This window comes from Cyprinodon tularosa, unplaced genomic scaffold (assembly GCF_016077235.1).
Source record: "Cyprinodon tularosa strain WSP-4 unplaced genomic scaffold, ASM1607723v1 ctg658, whole genome shotgun sequence".
NCBI classification, from domain to species: domain Eukaryota; kingdom Metazoa; phylum Chordata; class Actinopteri; order Cyprinodontiformes; family Cyprinodontidae; genus Cyprinodon; species Cyprinodon tularosa.
The window spans coordinates 236620-261223 of record NW_024039405.1 but is presented as its reverse complement, the minus strand read 5'-3'; the positions used below and the strand labels follow the sequence as shown (position 1 = coordinate 261223).

The following is a 24604-nucleotide window of genomic DNA, read 5'->3' as shown; positions in this document are numbered from 1 at the left end:
TCGTGAGGTTTGCAGACGACACCACGGTGGTGGGCCTCATCAGAGACGACAACGACCTGGACTACAGAGAGGAGGTGGAGCAGCTGGTGGACTGGTGCAGAGATAACAGCCTGATCCTAAACGTGGAGAAGACGAAGGAGGTCATGTTGGAGTTTAGTAAGAACCCGCCTAACCACGCTCCACTGCTCATCAACAGCTCAGCTGTTGAGGTGGTCAGCAACACCAAATTACTGGGGGTGCGCATTACAGACAACCTCACCTGGAGTGTAAATACCACCTCACTGATCAAAAGGGCACAGAAACACATGTACTTCCTGCAGAGGATGAAGAAAGCCCACCTGCCCACACCCATCCTCACGATCTACAGAAGCACCATAGAGAGCATTCTGACCAGCTGTCTCACTGTGTGGTGTGGAGGCTGCAGCGCCTCAGACTGGAAGAAAGTGAGAAGAGTGGTAAGAACAGCAGAGAAGATCATTGGGCCGTGCAACAAACTATATTATAATAAAACTAAAATGCTTTCTTTAAACCAAACTACGATGTTCCTCTTATATTTGCCGAATTTATGTTAGAATATTTTGCAAAAATATGTTGCGGTACATGATGGGGTTTTGCATCTAATGGCTAATGTTTCCTGTCTTATGTGCATTGTTGCCAGGTTGGGGTGTTTCCCAATCTCCTCAAGTTGAAGATAGATCACTTAATCCACAATGTGTATTTGGATTGCGTTTCACATTTTAGACGCACACGTTTGACTGTGCTTCTATCTACTGGAACTCCATTCCAGTAGGTGGCGGTAATACACATCAATAAGTTGCTTGCCTTAAGCCATAAAAAAAAAAAGAAGAAGAACATCTCATCAGAAAATCAGTATTAAATAGAATCATTAATGAGAGATACAGAAGGGAAGAAGTAATAATGATTAGATTAAGAGTGGGTCATACCTATTTAAATGACAATTTATATTTAATAGGAAGGAAAAATAAAGAAAATAAAGGATGTGGAGGAAAAGGAAAATATAGAACATGTACTGATGAACTGTAAAACATATGAACATGAAGGGAGAAATTGAGAGGGATGGTTGGAAGGACAGACCAAGATTGGATTCTTAAAAGAATATAATGAAATTAAGGAAATATCAAGGATATTCACAGCTTAAGGAAAGCATTGTTTATTTATCTACAGAATACAAAATTTAATAAATATAGAATTTGATGTAAAGTAATGTTGCTACACACTCATGTACAGTAGGTGGCGGTATGCACCTTAAAGTTGCTTGCGATGAGCCATAACAGAAAAGAAGAAGAAAAACATCTCACCAGACAGGAAAACAAATGGGAGATATCTATCTTGTCATCCAAACGGATCTTTGATGTGTCCTCCCAGGAGCGGAAGCATCCGGGATTCCGCTCAATCCATCGCTCCAAACCAACCAGACGCTTGCAGGGTGACGGAGCGTTTGTGTTTCTTCTCAACAGAGGGGCTCCCTTTCCTTTAAGCCTCGCTTTGCACCATTTATTCAGGCTTTATCAGCGCGGGACATGCTCTTTGAGGTTTGAACGTCTCCTTTAACGCAATAGAGGTGAAACAAAGCCAAGCAGGATGCTTTAAATGCATGCAATCTATGGAAATATCAGAAGTATCTGCATTTTTATCCGCCTTCATTCTTTATTCCAGGTCTTTGCAATAGTCGCCTGCTGCCTGGACGTTGGAGGGGATTAAGTTACTGCTGCTGGCGGAGGATTATTTTATTGGCCTCCTGTCACGCCTGCAGCCAGGCTTTGGTGATCCTGTTTCCAATTAAGAACGGAGGGAAAAAAAACAAAGAAGAAGGTATGTTTGTCCTGGAAAATAAACGGAGCGTTCCTCTTTAAAAAGAAACGCCTGCCTCATTGTGGGTTTAACTGCGCTGTGACGCCCATCCTTTGTTGCTCATTCACTCTGCAGGCAGACAGGCTGAATCTAGATGCATGTTTATATCAGCATTTATTTATTAGGATAGAGCTAAATTAAGAAAAACAATAAGAATTGATGTATTCAGTGTAATGGTAATACAACTATAATAAAATAATAATTAATATTAGAGGCGTTTGAAGTAAAGTTATTATTTTTCTTTTTAATTTGCCAAAGCACCGCCTTATTTTTTTCAAATAACAGACGCAAAATTCTTTTTTTTATTTTTTATTTAATATTTATTTGCAATAGTGAAACATTACAAATGTATAGTCAGAAATTTTAATAAGAGTTGCCAGGTAATAACCAATGTATACTAAGGGGGGGCCAAAAGTGGATAGGCCCCCCAGAACCTCAGGGTCAATCTGAAGCATAACGCCCATGTTCCTAAATAAAGACAAACTATGCAAATAGATGCATATATTTAAACATCTGTGTAGATAAAAGGTATAGTGGATAAAATTCTTTACTAGTTTTATCAATATCATGCTGCATTACATTGATATTTACAAGCACTAACATCTACATAAATTGATAATTTAATAAGATTTTATTAAAATAGTTATTTACAGTATCTATGATTTCACTGAAGACCCTTAGATGACTTGCAGAGTCATATCATTTTGTCTTTATGTCATTAAAACAAAATCTAGTTCTGAAAGAGCAGGAATTCTGTACTAATTATCTCTAATGTAGGTATATTGATGTGCATTATTAACCACAGTGTTTTTGTTGTCAACTAATTGTTAATATATATAAATTAAATTGTTTTGAATATTCTACTTGAGAGAAAATAAAATGGTAGGGGTGGCCAATGATTGGCTAAGGGTGGCTATGGCCACCCCTGGCCCCCCATCTAGCTCCGCCTCTGCTCTTTCTGGCTAAAACAAAGAGCGTCTGTAAAGGTCAGCTTTATTTCACTCCAGTTTAGGCCTGGGTTTCAACTCATCCTTTCTAGCTGGTTGTGCAGGATGCATTTTCAGTGTGTACTGTACTGTTGTCCCAGAGGACTTTTTCTGCCTGACGTAGTGGTTTTGTCGCCACAATTTTTCACCATATACATCACCATAGCAAGATGATGCTCTGGTTGTATGTTTGGAGTTGTGGTCTTTGATGATTTTGCAGCCTCTAAAAGAAATTCCTGTCATTTTCTCACACACGCTTCCCTTATCTTGCTAAAAAACATCTTTCCCACAGCATGATCATGCCAGTACCGTGCGTAAGCATGTGGAATGTGTGTGGAATGTTCGTTTGAAGCATTTAGGCTAAAATGTGTGGTTCTCATCTGACCAAGGCATATTTTTTCTTCTTAGCTGTGTTCCCTGTATCACTTGTGACAAATTATGGTTATAGTGGCTTTCTTCTTGTGGCTCTCTTGTATGAACCCCTGGTTTGGGAATTTTATGATTTCACAGTCGATCTGTTACCAAAATCATCTTTATTGATGCTCTTCTTGCGCAGTGTAGCAGTTTAGGTGAAGGCCACATTTTAGGTATACAGCCGTGCATTAATTATTCTATTTTCAATTCCTCTGATAAAGGTTATACATTTTTCATATTTTCATGTGAAACGACCCTGCTTTAAAAATCTGCACAACTTCTTTTGTACTGTAAAAACTGTAAATATTGATGTAAAGATATGTAAACAATTTATTAACGATTAGTTGTCTCTCATTTGAGCAGGTAAGTAAAATAATTTGCCAATGATGTAGCTACTGCTCTGGAAATATGATTTTGTTTCATATTTTTCATATTTTACATCCAAAAATCATATTTTATTGGAAGATCACTTTACAAATCTCGATTGAAGATACACCAATGTCACTTTTAGTTAATTTTTTTAGATTCTGCTCCCCAAGACGTTGTTTTTTTCCACTAATGTCTTTCTAACCAACTTCTGAGGTCGGAACAGAACAGCTGGATTTATGATCAAATAAAAGCGCACACAGCTGGATTCTATTAACTGTTCAAGGAACTTTTGGGAGAAACTGGCTGCGTTGGATTTTTTTTTAAGGGGTACAGAAAGGGGCTAATAGAAATATGTGCATTCGCTTTCAAACTTCTGCACTAGAAGCTTTATTGTCATTGTACAGGATACAGCACTTTTTTCCACCATCACACAAAAACCTTGTAAGAAATTTAAAGGTTTGCGGGGTTTTTTGGTGGCAAAAAGTAAAAAAAAAAGAAAAACATAAATTATTGTAGCTATATGAATAATTGTGTGACCTGCTGCAGACTGCGTCCCTCATGTCTAATGAATATGTAGCTGTGTGAGCTGTGAAGCATTAGCTGGATGTCAGCAGCTTCCACTGCCCAACCCCCCCTTCCTTCCACTGGCACAGCATGTTTTGGTCCCATGCAGCCCCGCTTTCCCTCACTCTGCCTTCAGCTGTACTTTCCCAGGACAAAGTCTAAACCAAAGAATTTGCCTGCTGTTTATACAGCCCAGTTTGTTCACTCAGACAGACAGAAAGATGATAAGGGTTCCTTTAAATCACACAAAACTCCAATCCTATAGGGCTGGTGCCTCTGCTTCAGCACAACGGAAACAGATAATTAGGACATTAGCAGGACTCTGTAAACTTCCCTATAATGAAAAGTTAAAGGACGCGAGACCATAAAAAGCAGGACATTTTTTTATATATATATTTTCTATAAAGATAGCCATTGCTTTTGACTTAAAGCCTTAACTAAGATAAATAGACAACTTTTAGTAGAAAGTTAATTAAAAACAATAGTTTAATTTGGCGATTTCTCTTGAGTTTAATACCTCCAGACTAATACCTTTGCATACTACATAGTAGATGGAAATACCCTGGAATCTTCATGATATTATTGTTGAAAATATACAGTTAGACCTGGGATGTACTTGTCTGATATTGAAGATTTCCATATCGGCCAAAAAAATGAATATCGACCTGCATCTAAAATCTCTGATGTAAGTAAGCAGATAGAAACACTTTGCTTCTGTTAAATCTTTATCCAAACCATCAGTTATCAATAAATGGAGCAGTTGTTCTCATACCTGTTGTTATTGACTGTTGTTCTCTGAGTAAAGTGTTAGTTAAGTTTTTTCTAGCGTTTCAAACCTCCAAACACCTAATAAAAGTATGTAGATGCATGCTGATTTCTTATGAGGACAATATGGGCATCTAAAACAGCTGCACTATCTATTGGCAATGTTTTGCAATATCAATAATTTAGACATTTAAAGGCACACCGTGTACTTTGTGATCTAAAGAGTTGATGCGTATGAGTACTTTTAAATGATTCCTCAGGCCGATATGCAGCACTAGACACTATCAATGCTACGAGTGGCGCTCCCATCTTGAAATACCGCCTATATTAGTTGGGAGAAGACGCATCGTCATCATATGGCCGCAGGTTCTTGCATCGTCATGGAGATAAGGCTTTTGCTCTATTTTTCTGTCTGCTCGACTACTGGTCATGGCTAAGGCAAGGAAAGTTTGACATTTTGAAAGAGGGATCGTGCATGAGGAAAAGCATTAGTCGATTTTGGAAAGGAGTTTGTTTTTTTGGTGCAGGTTTGGTGTTGCACTTTATTGTTCTGATGTTTAGTAGAAGCAGAATAAGGGCATTTCCAGGTCTAGCACCCCTAGTGGGGTGTCCAATCGTCCAAAAGTTACACAATGTGCTTTTAAACATGTGATAGAAACATTTCTGAAAATGATGGATCAGAGGGTAGAGACGGCACAAGCTGCATTTTCACATTCTATTTAAGGGTTAACAAATAACTTTTTCTATTTTTTTTCTTTTGTTTTAAAAAAAATACAAAAATAATGAATAGTTTATAATTAAATGCAAAAAAATAATGTAATTCACATTAAAGGCAAGTTAAATTTATTGTCTTATGTTTAGACTTAAATTTATCTAAAAAGGAAAAATACATCGTTACAAATATTTAAAGAAATCATGTACACATTTTTCTGTGAAGAAAATTAGTGATATAAAAAAATGTGTTTTATACAAACAATAAAACCTGTTGTACAAATGGTAAGAATCCAATTATCACCTTTTTTTTTTCTACAGATTCATAATGCTTAGTTAAAAGTGAGGTCAAACTGCCTCTAACATTCGAACAAAAACTGCGGAGTCATCTCCGTTATGTCAAATGAAACAATGAAATGTATGTCTCTGATCCGTTCACAGGGATGTCTTTCCGCAGAGGTGTGGTCCGGCAGAGTAAATTCCGCCATGTTTTCGCTCAGGCCTGGAGAGCTGAGCACTGCCTGGACGACGTCAGAGTGTCCCGGGTGACGTGGGACGGCCCCCTCTGCGCGGTCAACACCAAGTTCATCGCGGTCATCATCGAAGCCGGTGGGGGAGGGGCCTTCCTGGTTGTCCCCATCAGCAAGGTTTGACCATTTGCTTTAGATTAGATAAACTGTTTATCAATACAAAGGTTTATAGCTAAAAGCTTTTCCCGGCAGATTCACAATAACATCGGCAGTTATATCCCATCTATGCATGCGCAGCACTTTTACAGGCCAAATTCCAGACAGGGTACTGAGATACAGCCTTTTAGGCCAGCGGATCAGAGCTTTTTGTTTTCTCCAAACAGAGCGGCAGAATCGACCAGTCCTGTCCCACAGTCTGCGGACATGCGGCGCCCGTTTTGGACGTCCAGTGGTGTCCTCATGATGACAACATCATCGCAAGTGCCTCAGAGGACTGCACAGTGAAGGCAGGTCTAGGTTGTGTGGAGGTGGTTTGTGGTGCTGTGTTAGATGATCAGCTTTAGGTCAAGCGTTGCCATTAGTTAATTACCACAAGTCCAGGTTTTAATATGTACAGTTATGGTTATTATTAGGGCTTCTAGAGATTCTGTCTTTAACTTTGGTTTCGCAAGAAAGCAAAAAAAAAAAAAAAGAATAAAAAATAAAAAAGCTGATTCTTATTCTGGAAAAAGTTTTTTTTGTTAGAAATAAGCTTTGGCTGCAGCAGTTTGATTTTGTAGCCTATTTATCTCATCTTCACACAGTCACAATCGCACATACAGGATCAAATATACACACAGTCACCACAATGCCAAGTCTTTTTACTAAGTGGTGTTTTAATTTGACAAGGCCACCTATTGACTTCCCGCAAGTGTTAATAATTAAGTGATTCGTTCCTGCATCACAAGCTTCAACAAAATCCACAGCCACTGATCTTCTGGAGAAAGTTTGGGCGATCAGACGAGACCAAGGTTGAGCTGTTAAACCCAAATGACTAAAAGAGTATTTAGAGGAGATAGGCTTTCAGATCTAAGCATAATAGTGTTAAGCATGATGGTGGCAGCATGGTGGTGCTATTTCTACACAAAGGCTAAATCATTAAACTCTTCAACTTAAATCATTAACAGCTTCAAATTAACATTTAATTCATGCTCGCTCAGGATCAAAGCATGTAAGATATTCATTGGAACTATGTGTGCTCATGGTTATTCTTGCAAATTTATGATCATTTCAAGTTTAGAACCTAGTTCTAAATTCTGCCGAATGTTGTTTAAAGGTGTGGCAGATCCCCGATGGTGGGCTGACCAGCCCCATGACCGACCCCATTGTGACCCTGGAGGGCCACAGTAAAAGGGTGGGAATCCTGGCTTGGCACCCATGTGCCTTCAACATCCTATTAACTGCAGGTGGGATTCCTGAAAGCTGATGTTAGACTTTGATAACTTATTTAACAGCTTATGCGCATGTTATGCATTAACTGGAAATGGCTTTTACAGATATAATTAAATCAATAAGAGGCGCATATGTTCAATTATTTCATTTTTTAACTCTGAGTTTTACTAATAAGTTAAAATCCTGTTAAAACTTTTAGTTTACCTCAACCCACTTCTGCTTCATTTGTGTGTTGCTGTGTTTCCTATTTTGGAGAGTCACTTAAACAAAACACAGCAGTCTTTCTAAAGATGACATGTTCTGTTGTCTTTCTCATTTGAAGAGTGGTGAAAACGGGTCAGATCTTGTTAATATTCCATGAAACAGAAAGTAGTGTATTTTTACATAAAATGTACCATGATCAAATTAAAATTCAGTTAAATTTCAATTCCGTTTAATTATATAAGGTCAATTCACATGTCAACACGTGTCATCTCAAGGCACCAGAAAAAACAGGGTTCACTCTATAATCTCTAAACAAAGGTGTCGATGGCAACAACACTGCTGATATTTTTCTCCAGAATGGTGTCACAGCCAAACAGGAACATTTGAGATGAATCTACAATGTTGACAAAAAGCAGAGAGAGCATAAAGTTAGAGGTTGAACTAACAAATAGTACAGAATAGAATAAAAGAGACAGAATGAAGCAGAATGATGAAAAGTGGTCCCTATGTCCTCCAGCAGTCTAAGCCTATAGCAGCATAACTATAGAGAAAGCTCATGATAAACTGATCCACTATAACTGGAAGCTTATTAACTGAAAACTTTTATGTAATAGTATGCAGATTTTATTATTTTGCAAGGCTCTTTTTTTTGTACAGTTGATATTGTTTTTTTATTTATTTATGTAAAGGCCTTTTCCATATCTTTTACCAGGGATTTTCCTCAGGGATTTACGTACATAGGCCAGGATAATTTAAATGACCTAACAAATAATTACAGTTTTGAACACATGCTGAAATCTCCCTATTTAGTTGTCTTTTGAAATGCGTCCAAGTAACACTAGCTTTAGACACAGTGAGCTTCCACTTCAGCTGATCCAGTATCATTGAATTTGCTATTGAGTGTCTACTCAAGTTTTCTCCCATTGAAACCAGTGAAGAAATTTTAAAAGTAGGTATATATTTAAAAACAAAGTCTGTTTTACAATGTTGCTGCAACCTCAGCACCTCTTACATTCAAAAATAGTGTTTGAATTTATAGTTTGTCAATCTCGTTGTCTCCACATCTTTAGGTTTTTGATGCAGACTTCTTAACCTGTCATGTTTCCAGGCTGCGATAATGTGATTTGTGTTTGGAACGTTGGCACGGGCGAGCTTGTATACCAGCTCAGTGACACCCACCCGGACCTGATCTACAGCGTCGGCTGGAACAAGGATGGCAGCGCGGTGTGTACTGTATGCAAGGACAAGGCCCTGCGCATCATCGACCCCCGCAGGGGCGCTGTCCTGAAGGTCAGAGAGAAGGTCCACGATGGCACAAGGCCCATGAGAGCCGTGTTCCTCGCTGATGGAAAAATCCTGACCACGGGATTCAGCCGTATGAGTGAAAGGCAGCTGGCATTGTGGGACACAGTAAGTGGCAGCTCCAGCACAGAGGTTTGCAGCAGAAATATTTGTTGTGTTACGGGTCACAGTTTGATACCAATACAGCTTTTGCTTGAATGTATACATTCTCTTCAAATGACCATGTTACAACCTAAAACTCCAGTTTATCTTACTGCAGTTTTCCATGGTAAAATAACTCGGATTAGTTATTTAGAATTTGATTTAATATGATATGTTTTTCAGTTGGTTTTCATATCCTTTCTATTCCATTGAATCCTTCTGAACAAATGCTTTGTTGACCAATTTGGTGCTGCAATTTCAGCTGCTGTGTTATGTCTTTCTAGCCTGACGTAGTCCGACTCAATTCTAGTCAGAATATGAGTCTGATACTGCTCCATAGAGCTGTGATTATGGGGCGTGTTTTGAACGAACCAGGAAAAAAAATGCCTCTGCACTCAATTGGATAGACCTACAACCAATAAGAGCAACGGAGTGCGTGATGTATGTTAAGCGAGGCATAGTTGTTGTCCACAAAAATCAAAGCGTGCAGTTGCACGCCTATAATAAGAAGATGAGCCTTGATCGCATTTCTCTGTTCTTCTTTTAAAATTAATTTGCTGTCGATATCTTCTAGAACAGACCTAATAGCAGAATCTACTCACCCAAACTCTCCAGCGGCAGCCATTATTGTTGTCACCCAAGCGCGCATTGGTCACGTGGTTGATTACGTTACTGTTGGTCATCTGTCCATCATCGTATAAAGCCCGCCCTGACAATTTGATTGGATCGCCTGACAGTGGGCGATAATACTCGCGCTACTATGGAGCAGAGCCAGACCGAACTTCCCGACCTCAAACTTTGTGGGCGGGACTAAGTTCGGAATGGCACTCAGGCTAATGTCTTTCATGTCTCGAAACTAAAAAAAAAATTCTTTTCTGATTATGTGCAAAAAGCATTCATTTTTAAGTGTTAACTTCATTGGATTTAGGTCCGGACTTTAACTAGGCCATTTGAACCTTTAAAATATGCTTTGATCTAAGTCCCTACAGACTATATACATAGTATATCGTTATCCTGTTGGAAGTCAAGCCTCTTCACATGTCTATCAATTGTTTTTCAGCCTCTATTTCTTAATTTTGATCAGTTCATCGGCCTATGCTAAAAAGGTTTATCAATTAAAATCAAAGAGTATTTATACTTAGTGTTGCGACACAACTAAAATTATTAGTTACGGGGTTTGCAATTAATCGCTTTTTTACTCGAAAATCATATTGACAAAATTAACCAGCTGGTATGTTCCTTCACTACTACTGAGTAAAAGACAGTCGTAATAATCAATTGTTGCAGTAGTATTATTTTATACCTTTAGTGTTTCCATAGTAAGTTCAGGCTCTGTGAAGAAATTAAACTGTTTTCTTAATCAGCATCTTATGGCCAGGAACACATTGGCCTTTTTTACAATGATTTCTAAGTAAAGCTTGGAAAAAACTCAAGAAGTTTGGCTTTTATTGTAGAAGCTGTTTACTATCTGTCTAGCTTGGCAACATACAAAAGCAGGGACAGAATACCAAGTTAAAAAACGTTTTTCTCCTCAATTATTAAATAAATAATTATATGAGCACAACAACACATAATTACTTTTAATCCTTCTATTTAGGTTATTCAACCCTCAGATTGGTTGCAAGTTCTAATATGTTAACATGATTTAGAAACTGCAGTTCTAAATCAATTGATTTCGATTCAATCTGTTTTTACAATAAGGAAAGTGGTTCAACTGTGTTTTAAAATACTCATGTATTTTATTTTTTCCTTTCATATGAAACACAAAGTGCAAACTTGTAAGTCAGTTTAAACTTGAGATGTGAACTAAAACTGTCTCAAAAGTGCAAACTTGTTTGTGAAAAGTGAAAAAGTGAAGCCTCACTCGAGCAAGCAGACGTGACACAGCAGGGTGTTTGCTGGTCAGCCCCCATTTGTTAATGTCTTCAGTCAACTTATTTGCTATATTTGATATACTTGAGTGCATCTTTCCTGTTCATTTGAATGTGAACGTCACTCGCGTCACTATAAAACTAATCAATCTCATTCCCTAGACATCGATTTTGTAAAAATGTAAAGAAATCGATTCAAAATCGAATAAATCGATTTTGTTACCCAGCCCTAATATTGTCAGTAAGAGTTAGACATCTGCTGTAAACATAAGATAAAGTTCAATTTCTAATACTGACAGAACTATAACAATCGAGCTGCATAAAGCATTGCTTAACAGTTGCTATTCATGGTACAGCATTAAGTGCAAGTAACACATTTGCCGATGAGGCTGCTGTGTTTTGCTACCCTGTTACTAACAAATAATCCATGTTTCTAAACTTAGTTGCTTCCTAGCTTCCTGTACTATTCGCATTGCACTTATCATACCGACCGCTGACGCACTAAGCTTAAATGTTCATACCGATTTGAGGTATTAATTTTGAGCCATAGTTTATGAACTTGTATACCCCCAGTGGACAAACACCTATGATGCTGCTTGTCTGTCAGATTTACGGGAGTACAAATGTTCCTGCCTGGGATTTTGTGTTGAGTGCGTATATAAGAAAATTTTATTAATTCCGTTCATTTTCTATGTTTTAAAATGTTTCTACTTATTTATTCAAAACAAATGTGTTAAATTCCCAGCCCTATTTACACCGCCTGCAAAGGGTGGCGGGTGGACGGCCATTTTTTTGAACACAGAAGCCAGACAGCAGTCAGTTTACACATTGCTCCATCAGGAAATTGCACACAGTCGATCAAATACTGGGGTGTATACAACAATGTGGGTGATTAAAACATTATTAAATATTATACACTGAAAAATAAGCATCAAACATAGTTTCTTTGCACTCTGTGTCCTCACTCATTTTAGAATCTTGATCATGAAATAAAATATCTGGGTAGGAAAATTCAACATAATAATTTTGTCCGAAACTCTTTTTATCACTGACTTATTGCACAATCAGTGCACTGTTCATTGATGGTTCTGTGCATGGTCCTCTGAGCTTAGCAGCAGGGTGAAAGGGGCACTGTAAACACCAGGTTCTGTAAATGGATTCTCCCACCTGAGCTGTCTATCTCTGCAGCTCATCAAGAGATCCCATGACCTCCTTGGATTATAGCAACCTGCTAACAGTCTGTCAATTTAGGAGGTTGTTAATGAATGTCTAAAACACTTGAAACCCATGCGTCCTTTCCCTTCCGCATTCTTAATTAAACACCACTGTGTTTTGGTAATAAACCACATTAAAGTACATTTTAATGTTTTGTAAATGCCTTTTGAAAGAAGCATCCCCTGGTCAAAAAAATCATCCAGTATCCTTGCTCTGTTTGATTATCAGTATTTTCAGTTATAAAAGAAACTATTTCCGTTTTCCAGAAAGATCTCTCTGAACCAATGGCTGTTCAAGAAATGGATACAAGTAATGGAGTTCTTCTTCCCTTTTATGACCCTGACACCAACATGGTCTACCTCTGTGGAAAGGTAAATACAAAGCAGCTTTGAATGTTGAATATACTCTTCCTTTCTTTTATAAGCAAATAAATGTGATTTATCTTCATTTCAGGGGGATTGCACTATCCGTTATTTTGAAGTGACAGATGAGTCCCCGTATGTTCATTTCCTCAGTTTATACAGCAGCAAGGAGCCTCAGAGAGGCGCAGGATTTCTTTGTAAAAGAGGTGTTGATGTCAACAAGTGTGAAATTGCCAGGTTAGTACTTTTAATCTGCTCTCATTTTGCTCTTGTCACTAATATGTCTACAATCCTTTGCTAAAACGGGCTAAGTAATATCTCACACAGAATCTCCACCATAATTAATAAACAGACGACATGAGGAACTTCCTCGCATATGCATGGTTTCAAGCGGTTTTTTTTGTTGTTGTTTTTTTATAGATATAGTTGTAACTTCTGAGTTACTCCTCTTCCTCTAGACATGGCTAAGTTTAGAAAAAAAACAATGATTGCAAAATGTCCTTGTATGATTTTAACATTGCTCTCTATGCCACTACTGTCTTGTCAGATCACATCTGTTGTCACCACTTTAACAGCTACAATGGTTTTGACTTTATGTGCATTATTCCACTTCCACAACTCACTTGTACCACTAGTTGAAGCCAAGACTGATTTGTTATTAACTTGCAATCAGTAATTTCATGTTTACTTGCAGATTCTATAAGCTGCATGAAAGGAAAGTGGAACCCATTTCAATGACTGTACCACGCAAAGTAAGTAACACCCCCTGTTTTTAAAAGAATTATATTAGAATACCGTATTTTCTGGACTGTAAGCCGTGCCAATTAAATTTTTTGAAGAAAAAAAAAGGAAACGTACATATATAAACCGCACTGATGGCAGCGGCGCCACCAGGGGGTGACCACGGCCACCCTGTGCTATGCCCTGGCCTCCCCACTCGCCAGTGTGAATTGTAGTTGCATCATTTTAGCATTTTATCCCATTCTATACAGCCAGTGACGTAACATTAAAAAAAATATCACACAATAAACCAAGATATGAGTAGGTGTTTACTTAAGGCAGGTTTACCATAATAGTAGATTCAAACCCTGAAATTATGGCTTTTAGTTTCAATGTGCCCAAGATTTTTAGTGGCCCCATCTGGCCACCCCTATGAAACATTCCTGGAGGCACCACTCTGCACCAGGCTATAAACCACTGATATCTACTGAACTGTCTCCCACCAAATCTGTAGGGGGAGCTCTACATATAGCCCCTAGAGTAGGGTTGAAGAAAGCTAGCTCCTGTTAGCTTGTTGGCTCGGAGCAGTATGAGCTTCTACTGAAAGATGGGGCTTTGTCAGCTCTTTATTTCAGTGCTGCAGGAGTTGAGCCCAGTCTCTTCACTGGTTCAGCAGCTTTAATGCCTCAAATAAATGTCAAAATGTGTGAATTTGGGATATTTGTTCTCCGTCGTCCTTGCTACTGGCAAGTTTTTGTGCTAAATAAAAATTAGCTCCTTATTCTTTCATTTCCAGCTTTGATTTCTCTCTCTGGCAGTTGGGAAAAAAATCCACAGAAAAGCTCCACCTTCTTATAAGCCGTTGGTTCAAAGGCTGGGGAAAACGTAGCTGCTTATAGTCCAGAAAATGTGGTAAATGTAAAGATGTATTATTTTCTAAATATGTCTGTCTGATGTCTTTTTTTATTTTGCCCCAATAGTCAGATCTTTTCCAGGGAGACCTTTACCCAGACACTGCAGGCTTGGAGCCGGCTCTGTTGGCAGATGAATGGATCGCCGGGCAGGACGCACCACCTCTGCTTGTGTCTCTTAGTGGCGGGTACGCAGCGCCTCCATCCAAACAAAGAGACACCATCAGAACCAAGCCCAAGCTAGGTTCTCAGGATTCTGGAGCTGCCACAACTACAACCGTAGCAGCAATTCCCACATCCACAGCTACCTCTGCCACCAAAGAAGCGGAAGAAGAGACCACTGCGCCAAGAGTGTCCGCCAGGGAGACGGATGGAAACGGCGAGAGGCCGAGGAAAGAGGTAACGTTGTCAGCCCCGGTCAGGTAATCTTTCCGCTTGGAACGGCTTTCTGATTTGTTGCTCTTCTGTGTTTCAGGATGAAATGTTGAGTGAATTGTTAGCAGAGATGAAGGCGTTACGAGCTGTTGTGCTCGCTCAGAACCAGAGGATTGAACTGCTGGAGAGGCAGCTGGCTCGCATCGAAGACGGCGACGTTTGAGGAGGCTTACTATTGACTACACTATAGACTGTAGCCTTACCAGTCTTAAAAATATCTTAATGCTTTGTTAGCGTTAAAAACTGTGAATCACTGTGGCTTCCAGCTGCTATGATTAGGGCTGAATTGTCCATGTAACTTTTTTTTTAAAGTAGGGTTTCATCTGCATAGAGTGATATTTATAGCAAAACTGAATGATCCCTTAGCAGTTATTGGATGGTACATCTATGAGCTTATTAAATTAATGTTTTCATTCAGTAAGACTGCTCACTTATTTTAATGCGAAAGGTAATAGTAATCATTTTGTGAAAAGTTGATGAAGGTTGCCTTTTAAAGCAACCGATTAATTACCTCCCAATGTCTTTTCTCCTGTCGCTGACTCATAAACACCACCCCTAGGGTTTATTAATCAGGTAGTTTTATGTTGCAAAATTCTCAAGTCATGGTTCTGACTTTATCTATGGCTTGTCCCTCATCTCTGTCTTCTTTATAGTTGCATTCAGATTTATGAACCCGGAGTCTCAGTATACTGTGTGAGTGATCAGTGGTGAGAATGTTGTTGAATATTTATGTGTTGTCATAATGTGTTGTTGGTGCAGTAAGCAAAAAAGAAAAAAAAGGTAAAGCACTATTGAATTGGTGTGTTTAATAAGGACATTGGATGTGTTTGTAGGCCATTGTGAGGTTCAGAGCTTGATTGCCATCATGCATATCTATTCATAACCGTTTTACTAACAGGAAATCAACATAAAGCAAAACATTTCCATACATTTGCAACAGAATATGTATTTGTGTTAAAATACGTAAGGCACTTTGAGTTATGTCGTTTTATTTTTGTTTTTAATCTCTGAATATTATTTTAGAGGCATTAAAATGTCATTTATGTAGCAGTCAGGGATAGGATAACTTTTGCATTCCAGTTTAGCCCTTTAATGCTTTCATTCTGTATGCACTGACCGCCTAACACTGATATGAACAACAGGTTTAACGAGACTTCGATGTAATAACTGACTAAAACGTTCATATTTTGTACAAGAAAGCCTTTGATTTACACTAATGTTTCTTTCATGTTCTAGTTCTGATTATTCTTGAATACTGTGTTAATTGTTAAATAGATGATGAATGGAATTTGTTTTTAATCCAACTTTCATTCTTATTAAAATCTTGCATACATGACTTGTCCAGTTCCTCTGACTCTAAAAGTTGAAATGAGTACATTGGAACCACATATTTGGAGAAACCTTGGTATCAGAACAAATACTATCTGCAGAAAACGAGTGTTTTCAGGGAAGTTAAAATATTTTTAGTGTTTATAAGAGTTTCATAAGGCATTTTTATTCTGATCTTTTTCTAGTCGCTTGGTTTGGTAGCTTAGGTGTTGAAAACAAAAGTGGGGAAAACGTCTTCTAAATGATAGTTTATCTGTTATAGCACTGATAGCAAGGCTCATACCAAATTTACTAGACCACCCTTGCAATCTGCAGTTCCAAATTGGTCCATCTGGGCAGCAGGTGTCAAATAACAAAGTAAAAATACTTCATTACCTTAAATAGAAATGTTTTCGATCTATACACTTTACTGGAGTAATAATATTTTAGAGAACTTTTAACTTCTACTCACATTTTTTTTTTGGGCAATTTTCTATCATTTCTACTCCTTGCATTTTAAAAATAGACTTGTTAGTTTAGTTTCATTTAAGCTCATTTTCGTTATGGCCTGTTGGTATTAAAACAAATAAACATCAAAATGATTAGTTTAATCCAGACAATTTCTTTGTGATTGGACTCGGTGCTGCACCAACTTGTTTGCTACATACCAAAATATATAGTTTTTCAAGATGAAGTAAAATTAAATTTCAAACTGTTACCATTAGTTATAAAACCTCAAAAAATTAAGTATAAGGAAGTTATCATCCAGAATTGCTGAAAAAATATCCTTTAATAGAGTGGAGGGTTTAAAGCCTCTATCCTTAACATTTTTCTGTTGCATTACTTTTACTTTTATAAGTAGTTTTAAAAATGGTACTTTTAAATAAGTAAAAAGTTAAGTTGAAATTCTAACTTCTACAAAAGTGTTTTTAAAAATTAGTAATTTTTCTTCTACTTTAGTAATAAATATTAATATTTTTGACACCTCTGCTGGGCAGTGATTTACTTCCTAGGACAAAATGCGACAGATGGTAAACTGCTTTGCACCCACTGCAATAAAGTCTCTAAATAAGGGAGTTTTAAAATTTCTTTGTTATAATCTCTTTTGTTTTTTTATGAGCTGTTGTTCACTTTGTAAATGTGTATGTATAAAATTACTCACTGCAAAGCAAATTGTTCTGTTGCACGCACATGCTACCCCAATGTGTTACAGTACACCGGTGAAAATGAAGGTAACTAATCTAAAATGGATTCTAGCCTTACTACAGATAAAACAAGTTAAAATGTTTTTTTTTTTTTGCCGTCCAAATTTCAGTAGCTTGCAATACAAAACAGATCACACCTTTAAAAAGATGTTTTTGATAAAAGGTGATTATTGCCTCAGAGTGTAACAGCAAAACTGAGTAATCTTGTTTGATCAAGCCAGTTTGAGTTTTTCAAATTCTGTGCTTCACTTTTTGGAGGATATTCAAATTTCTTTTGTAGAAGGGTCTTTTTATCCCTTAAATACTTGAATTGTATAAACAAAAATTTTTTAACAGTGAGAAAAATTCAACTACACTACATTATGATTAGTCACTTTGTGTTCGAAATGATCTTTGGTTTACAATTATCTGTCTTTTATGTTCAGTTTTTAGTAATGTGTTTGAGATCTGATCATGCTTATATATACAGTTTTAAGTGTGTCAATTGTATAAAGCAACTAAATGTTTTTTGCAATAAAAATTCCTTAACATGCTTCAGGAAATTCGAATTGATTATTTTTTAGGGAATTTAGTGAGAGTGTGTATTTTAAAGAACAGCTTTCTTTAAGATAGTTAAAATTAATGACATCTTTAGAGCATGAAAGCATAAAAGACTTCACACCACATGACTTGTTGCTGTTCTGATCAAGACTGAAATTTCTATATGGTTTTGGTGAAACATGGTATTATCTGCGTAGAGTAAAATCTATAGCTAAACTAAATGGTTTTGCAGTAGTTATCTGATGATGCAACTTAATGTTTTCAAATGCTCAAAGGTAAGTATAAACTCAGTTAGAATATTTATGTTGTGAAGTACTGAAAATCCCAATTCTTAAAAACAGATCAATTTCAGCACCGTTTTTCAATTTTTGCTTCTATACCATGAAGTTATAATCAAATATGCGTAAAACATGGCGTCATCTGCATAGAGGGAAATTTATAGCTAAAGGATATAATGGTAAGGATATGAACAATTTAGATTTATATAACTGATGTACCACTTTAAGCTTATTTGAAGTGTTCATTTTCTGTCTTATTCGCTGAAAAGTGCTTATATCATGAAATCACTGTCCATTAGGGGATCATTCATGTAGCTTGTGATGTGTTTAAGCTCATCTTTATATTTTGCGCTTTAAAACATGAGTGGATGCTCATTTTCCCTCATGTCCAACAGTTAGTGATCAGTTTTAAGGTTGAATACACAATAATAATGCATTTGCCTATGTTCATTGTTTATTATTAGATAACTGGAGTTAGTCTATAATGCAACAATGCCTTCTCGATAAAGTGTTCGTTTAAACTAACCCAAGGAGTGAAGGGAAAGATTTGACAACACGGTGCAGCTCTAGCTTGCAAAAATCTAGGAATTTGTTTGAATATGGGCTGGATAGTGGTACAGTAGGTAGCTGCCTTGTAGCAAGAAGGTCTTTCTGTATGGAGTTTGAATGTTCTCCCTGTGCATGCATGGGTTCTCTCTTGGCACTCCGGTTTCCTCCCTCAGCCCAAAAACATGACTGTTAGTTTAACTGGCTTCTCTAAATTGGCCACAGGTTGAGTGTGTGTGCATGGTTGTGTCTTTGTGTGTCTCTCTGATGCCCTGCGACAGACTGGCAGCCTGTCAATTGTGAACCCCGCCTCTCGCCCATAGACTGCCAGAGATAGACACCGGCTCCACTGCAACCCTGACAAGGACTAAGCGGGAGAAGATTGACAGATGCATGGATGTTTGGATTACAAAAAAAAGGAAGTGAACCTAAATGAATGCAAATCAAATCAAAATACATTAAACACTGACTGGTGTTCGAAAGCAAGCGTCTTTGTTGTTTCTTTAAACAGATACACAAAGAAAAATCTGTGGTCTTACAAAACAAAGCTCAGTCAGTCAACTGTACAAACCACTGAAACAAGTTCCTTCTTCATCAGAGAAAGTTTTAAAAAAGAAAAGATTTGACATGACCACAGATTATAAATTATTGCTTGCCGTATTTAGAAACATTTCTAGAAACTAGTCCATCTGAAAGGTATTCAGGTAGATCTTGATTTAAAGAAGCCATAGTCCTAATTTAATATATATTGTCAAACTAAAAGAAAAGGTGTATTAAAGTGAGCAATGCATTAAAGAGAAAACTTTTTCATTTGAATTATAATTCAAAGCTAAGATATTTTTGTATTAACTTAGCCTTAAAATCTGTAAAGGATGAGAGAACATTGTTGCACAATCTATTTTTATTTTAACATATTTTACAAGTGTACAGTGAGCGTTACTGTAAAGATTTAAATGGAGCCGCCATCACACAGTGCAGAGAATATGTGAGCCTGGGCAGCCTTGCAGAAACAGGATGTGGCTAAGTCGTTTCAGAAGCTCTGAAGTTTAAACTCTTTGCTTTTAGAAGGTTTCAGGTTTGCAGATGCAACAATGAAGATCTCTTTATTTATTTAATCTTGCACCAATTTGATCATTGGTTCATATGGCATCAATCGACAAGGTGTATTTTGATACCATTAAAATTGTATAAAGACCTGTTCCCTGAACTTTGTTCACTTTAGAGATGAGTTGTTTGCCCAAAAAAAAAAAAAAAAATTGAAATCATAACAGGAAATACACCATTTAATTCAAAAAAAGTATTTCTGCTGTTCCACAAGACTACCTGCACCTGTTTCACTAGTTTGTACAACAACTCTGCCTTGAAAGAAAAAAACAAAATCTAAAAAACATGTTCCTCTTTCTATAAATAATTGTGCATTTACATATATTTGCTCTTCACCACACCCTGCTGCAAGTTTGTCTTTAATCTGTGCATGCAATCCTTCCCCAAGTCTCCACCTACCTCCAACACTTCTCAGCTTTTTTTTATTCACCTCATACAATGCATCACTCCCCCCTTCCTCCCTACTGCTCTCTTCTCATCTGCATACATGCTGTGACTTTTTTCAAACGCACCCTTGCTGATATGTAAGCTAGACCCAGTTGCATTGCAAGTGTTCAGTCTTTTCGCGCCGCAAACCGTAGACATATCTTTTCCAGACAACTTTGGTGAGTTTTTTTTTTTTTTTTAACAGTTTACCATATTGGTGTTTTATCTGATGAATTCACAGTTTTGTATCTGTTCCTTGTTCATGTAGGTCATTTCTTACTATGAAAAAACTGAAATACAAACTACTACTACTCCTACTATTTATTCTAGTATTCATTTATATAGCCTTACTTACTGCTTTGGTTTCCTGAGCTATATATGAATGTTTTGTATCATAGCAGGCTGACTGGGGGTGCACAATTATCACTTTGACAGGAAACCAGCAGCCCTGAGAGCGGTCTGTCGAACTTCCTGTCTTTCAAGTTATTGCAGACAGCACAAAGGGTGAATACAGTACCGACATTGTAAGTAAGTATATTACAGTTTGCTTGTAGTTGTTTTAAAATAATAATAAGCGATTATCCAATTATATTTTACAGTGTGTGATATTTTCCCACAAATAAGCTAATTATACATTCAATTCAATGAATTTGATAAATAAAATAAAAATGTTTTAGCAAAGTAATCACATCGATCAAAATAAGAGTTAAATGGTTATTTGCTTTTCTTATGTCGATGTTTTCTAGGCTATAAAATAAAACACACGGATGGATCGTCTGATGACAAGTTCAGTGTTCCCTTGAAAGTTCCAGGAGTTTTTGACTGCACGGCTCAGCTGAAACAAACACATTTAAGTTTTCTTCTCAATTAACAAAAGGTTTGACGCAAAGGTAATTTATAATTGTAGATTTTACATGCACAACATTATTAATCGTCATTTGTGGCTTATAATGTTCAAATTTGAATCGGTTTCCAACCTAAAAGTGTGCATAATGTGAAAAAACTACAGATTTGTCTTCGCTTCATTGCCGCAGTTAAACATGAGTACGTTTTGACAACAGGATTCCCCCAAAGTTAACAGATTGTACCTAAGAGGAGTGCCTGATTAAAAAAAAAAAAAATTCATTCAAAAACATATTTGCACTGTTATAAACTGACTGAGAAGCTCTTGCTCTTGAGCAAGGCAGAAAGCAGGCTTTCTTTTATGGTAAGGTAAATACTAGTCTAACCAAACTAGAAGTTTGTTATAGCTGATGTTACCTGTACTGAGAATCGCTTTGTTTCATTTCCAGACACCAAAGTTACAATTAGCAGAATCTCTCATAAACCTTTGAATAATATGGAAGTTTTTTACTCCAGTTTATGAGGACCAGCATCCTGCAACCTTTAGATCATCCTTGGTCTGACACATCAGAAAAAAAGAAAATGGCTGAATTACCTCCTGAGTATGTGGTCAATTTCACCAGAGTTTTTAGATTCATCTAATTACTTGATTCAGGTGTGTTGGACCAAGGATACATTTAAAGGTTGCATGATACCAGCCATTATGAACTGGAATAGCTGACCTCTATGTTAGCAGATAATTGAGTTCTTGAAGTATTTGTTTGGCAGCAGTTTCTAAAACAAATATTTATTTATACCTGGATAACATCAGTCCATACAATGAAAAAAATATTGCATGAAATCCAGTTTATGTGTTATTTATTCAAGATTAAAGGTTCCAAATTTAATTATCACCTAATGTGAAAAGGTACATTAATAGTTTAAGCTAAAGCTATGGCTTTAGCTTAAATTATAAACTTAAAGCATAAACTGAACTTAAGCTATGATCATAGCTTAATAATTAAAATACTATATCGTATACATTGTTTTTTTTTAGTTTAATTTTAAATGGTCCAAGTCTTTCACATCTTACTGGTGGTGATTATTTCTATAGCATCTTCTGTTTGGTAATTCCAGATTAATTTATTCCAGAATGATAGGTAATTTTAAATTACCTATCATTCTGAAATGTAAAAAAAGAAATTTTATTTTATGCACCTTTAAACCCTCATGTTTGCTTGAAAATCTAGGCAGAAAACTGAAGTTGGAGGCAGTGCACCATCAATTATCTTCCTGATCCACACACAAACTGGAATTAAATGCATAAAATGTTTCCTGTCAAGCTATGAATTGTAAACCAGAACCATGTAGACATCATGCAATAGTAAATATGCAGCTATAGATTTTTTTAATCACTTTTTAATCACTTTAATCAGCCAGGAATATAATTGATGATGCGCTGCCTTCAAGCTCACTTTTGTTTATGATAACGGTCTTCTCTTAAAGTTGTTTAAAGGTGTAATAAATCTGCTTTGTTCTTGGCCATTCTTAACCTAGATTTAGCCTATAAAACTAACTAACCCAGAGAGCTTTCTACAACTTTTAAGATGTCTGCTGCTTAAATATAGGACCCAACCTTAAAGATCCTTGTTTTTACATTAAGCAACATTAGACATTTTTATTCATTTAAGCCCTTTACAATGTCCCTTTCCCTTCCATTGTGAAAACTAAGACCAAGAATATTTTTCTTTAACTAAACTGTTATTTTTATCTTCATGTCATTTCACGAAATATACTTTTTTTGCAATTGGCTTGATGTTGAGGTCTCCCCTGAATACAATAGAGGGAGGCTTCTATTACTTTCTATTTTTAAAGTTTTTTTATATATATATACTTAAGGCAAATCATTAGAGAAAATGCGAGATAACATATAAACATATACATTTGATTGTTAATTTCTCATGGAACTAAACAACCAGTAAATGTGTTGTCCAAGACTTTTTCTAAAGTTTTTTATCTGAATTTCAAATGTATAACTTTTTCTAAAGCTCTTTTCTCTCTTCACTGCAGGAAAATGACAGAAAATCCAGCCACTAGAACTGTGGTGGTTCTTTTCGTCACCCTGGTGATCCTAATTGTACTGCTTATTTTCTTGTACAAAAAATTAAACAGGGAGGCAAACAATGAATATACAATCAGAGAAATCATATACAAGGAGGGTGGGGTCAGGGATCGGGTTAGAGGGGCAGTATTAGCTGTGGAAAGTCATCTTGGCATCCAGCTGTGGCCTGAAGGCAACGATGAAGAGGAAGACATGCAGGACGAGCAGGATGAGGAGAGAGACGTGGAGAATGGAGAAGAGAGGAGTGATGGGAGTGATACAGATGGAGAGGATGAACAAGAGGGGGACAGTGGGGATCACAGTGCTGGCTCATTCCCAAAAGAAGGCGATAACTCCAGTGTGAACAGTTCAGAGGCAGGTGAGGAAGATGAGCTGATGGATAGTAAACCAGAGTTATATGAGGAGGATAAAATTGAGGAAAAGCAGGAAAAAGAGGTAAAAGAAGAAGGTAAAGCAGAAGCAAGCGGTGGGACTGGATTGTTGATCGACCTGAAGCAGTTTTCTGGTAGTGCTATTTGGTCAGAAGAGGACGGAGGTGAGGGCCGGGCTAGTGATGTGACAGCACTGTAAAACGACAAGTAAAGCTGGGAGGGATAGAAAACTTTTTCATAAAGAAGGCGAGATCACAGATCAAATTAAGACATAGTGAAGCATAGAAATAAAACTAGAAAAACAGCATAAACTTAGTTCAATTCTTCTCATGTTACATATTTTATCTTAATGCCGTGATGGCTGAATAAAGCTGTTATATATATCCAATTGGATGTTCCTTGTAAAGATTGTGTAAAGTTTGTCATCTGTGACTTTGAAATGTTTTTTAATGCCTTAAATGTTTTCTGCAAACTTAATAGAAATCTAAAGTCAGAGAATATTGTATTTCTATTTTCTCACTGTTGTTTGCTGTAAAGTGTAAACGTAATGTCTTCAGTTCAGTTTTTAAAGCGGAAATAAAAATAAATACATTAAGCTTTTCTATGTAAACTAATTAAGAAAATGTACTTAAAGATTATATCACTTCTCTTATAAGGGATTGTAGAACAGTGAACAACTGCTAAAAAAAGGTAACCAATTTAACAATATATGTTAAAGATTTTTTTTTTGTTTCTGTATCATCAGGGAGTAACATTTTAAAACAAAACAACATGTCCAACAACTGGCTGCATAACATGCAGCGTTCAACGTTATTTTTTGCTACAACATAAACCAAACCACAAATGTAACTTTGTGTTCCCATTCCATAATTGTTGAATAAAATGTTGAAAAGATTTAAAACATTTCTATTTATTTTTATCTTTTTTTTTTTTTTTTTTTTTTACCAGTTATCAAAACATATTTATATATCCGAACAAGGTTCCCCTTTTGTGATAAAAACAACAAATTAATACAACATCAACATGATAGATGATGAATACCAAAGATTCAGCTGCGTGCAGCACTGGGGATGTAGCTCAGTGGTAGAGCGCATGCTTCGCATGTATGAGGTCCCGGGTTCAATCCCCGGCATCTCCAC

At 36.8% G+C, this 24604-nt stretch overlaps 2 protein-coding genes and 1 non-coding gene across 7 annotated transcripts; all 3 read left to right on the top strand.

The window, feature by feature from the left end:
• The first annotated feature begins 1350 nt into the window (after window positions 1-1350).
• coro1b (coronin, actin binding protein, 1B) lies at window positions 1351-16079 on the top strand. Of its 2 annotated transcripts, none has more exons than XM_038309139.1 (11): window positions 1351-1553; window positions 1678-1833; window positions 6123-6328; window positions 6535-6657; window positions 7467-7596; window positions 8895-9196; window positions 12582-12686; window positions 12769-12914; window positions 13372-13429; window positions 14378-14707; window positions 14784-16079. In XM_038309139.1, the coding sequence occupies exons 3-11, from the start codon at window positions 6125-6127 to the stop codon at window positions 14904-14906; spliced, it is 1521 nt and encodes a 506-aa protein (XP_038165067.1). In that variant the 5' UTR covers window positions 1351-1553; window positions 1678-1833; window positions 6123-6124; the 3' UTR covers window positions 14907-16079. The 2 variants fall into 2 exon arrangements, with proteins under 2 accessions (XP_038165067.1, XP_038165068.1); XM_038309140.1 differs by having other exon boundaries at window positions 1351-1582.
• Window positions 16080-20172: 4093 nt separating this feature from the next.
• si:ch211-119e14.1 (retrotransposon-like protein 1) lies at window positions 20173-24357 on the top strand. 4 transcript variants are annotated; one of them, XM_038309130.1, is made up of 4 exons: window positions 20173-20329; window positions 20586-20674; window positions 20897-21040; window positions 23043-24357. In XM_038309130.1, exon 4 carries the CDS (start codon window positions 23047-23049, stop codon window positions 23662-23664), a length of 618 nt encoding a protein of 205 aa, XP_038165058.1. In that variant the 5' UTR covers window positions 20173-20329; window positions 20586-20674; window positions 20897-21040; window positions 23043-23046; the 3' UTR covers window positions 23665-24357. The 4 variants fall into 4 exon arrangements, with proteins under 4 accessions (XP_038165058.1, XP_038165056.1, XP_038165059.1 ...); XM_038309128.1 differs by having other exon boundaries at window positions 20586-20678; XM_038309131.1 differs by having other exon boundaries at window positions 20549-20674.
• A 174-nt stretch (window positions 24358-24531) lies between these two features.
• On the top strand, window positions 24532-24603 carry trnaa-cgc. The gene has a single exon. It is a non-coding gene; the product is annotated as a tRNA-Ala (tRNA).
• The last annotated feature ends 1 nt before the right edge of the window (window position 24604 follows it).

Coding starts and splice junctions, on each gene's coding strand:
- si:ch211-119e14.1 (XM_038309130.1), top strand. CDS start 23,047: ATGACAGAAAATCCAGCCACTAGAACTGTGGTGGTTCTTTTCGTCACC.
- coro1b (XM_038309139.1), top strand. CDS start 6,125: ATGTCTTTCCGCAGAGGTGTGGTCCGGCAGAGTAAATTCCGCCATGTT. Junction 7,597..8,894: donor CAACATCCTATTAACTGCAG/GTGGGATTCCTG, acceptor TCATGTTTCCAG/GCTGCGATAATGTGATTTGT. Junction 12,915..13,371: donor AACAAGTGTGAAATTGCCAG/GTTAGTACTTTT, acceptor GTTTACTTGCAG/ATTCTATAAGCTGCATGAAA.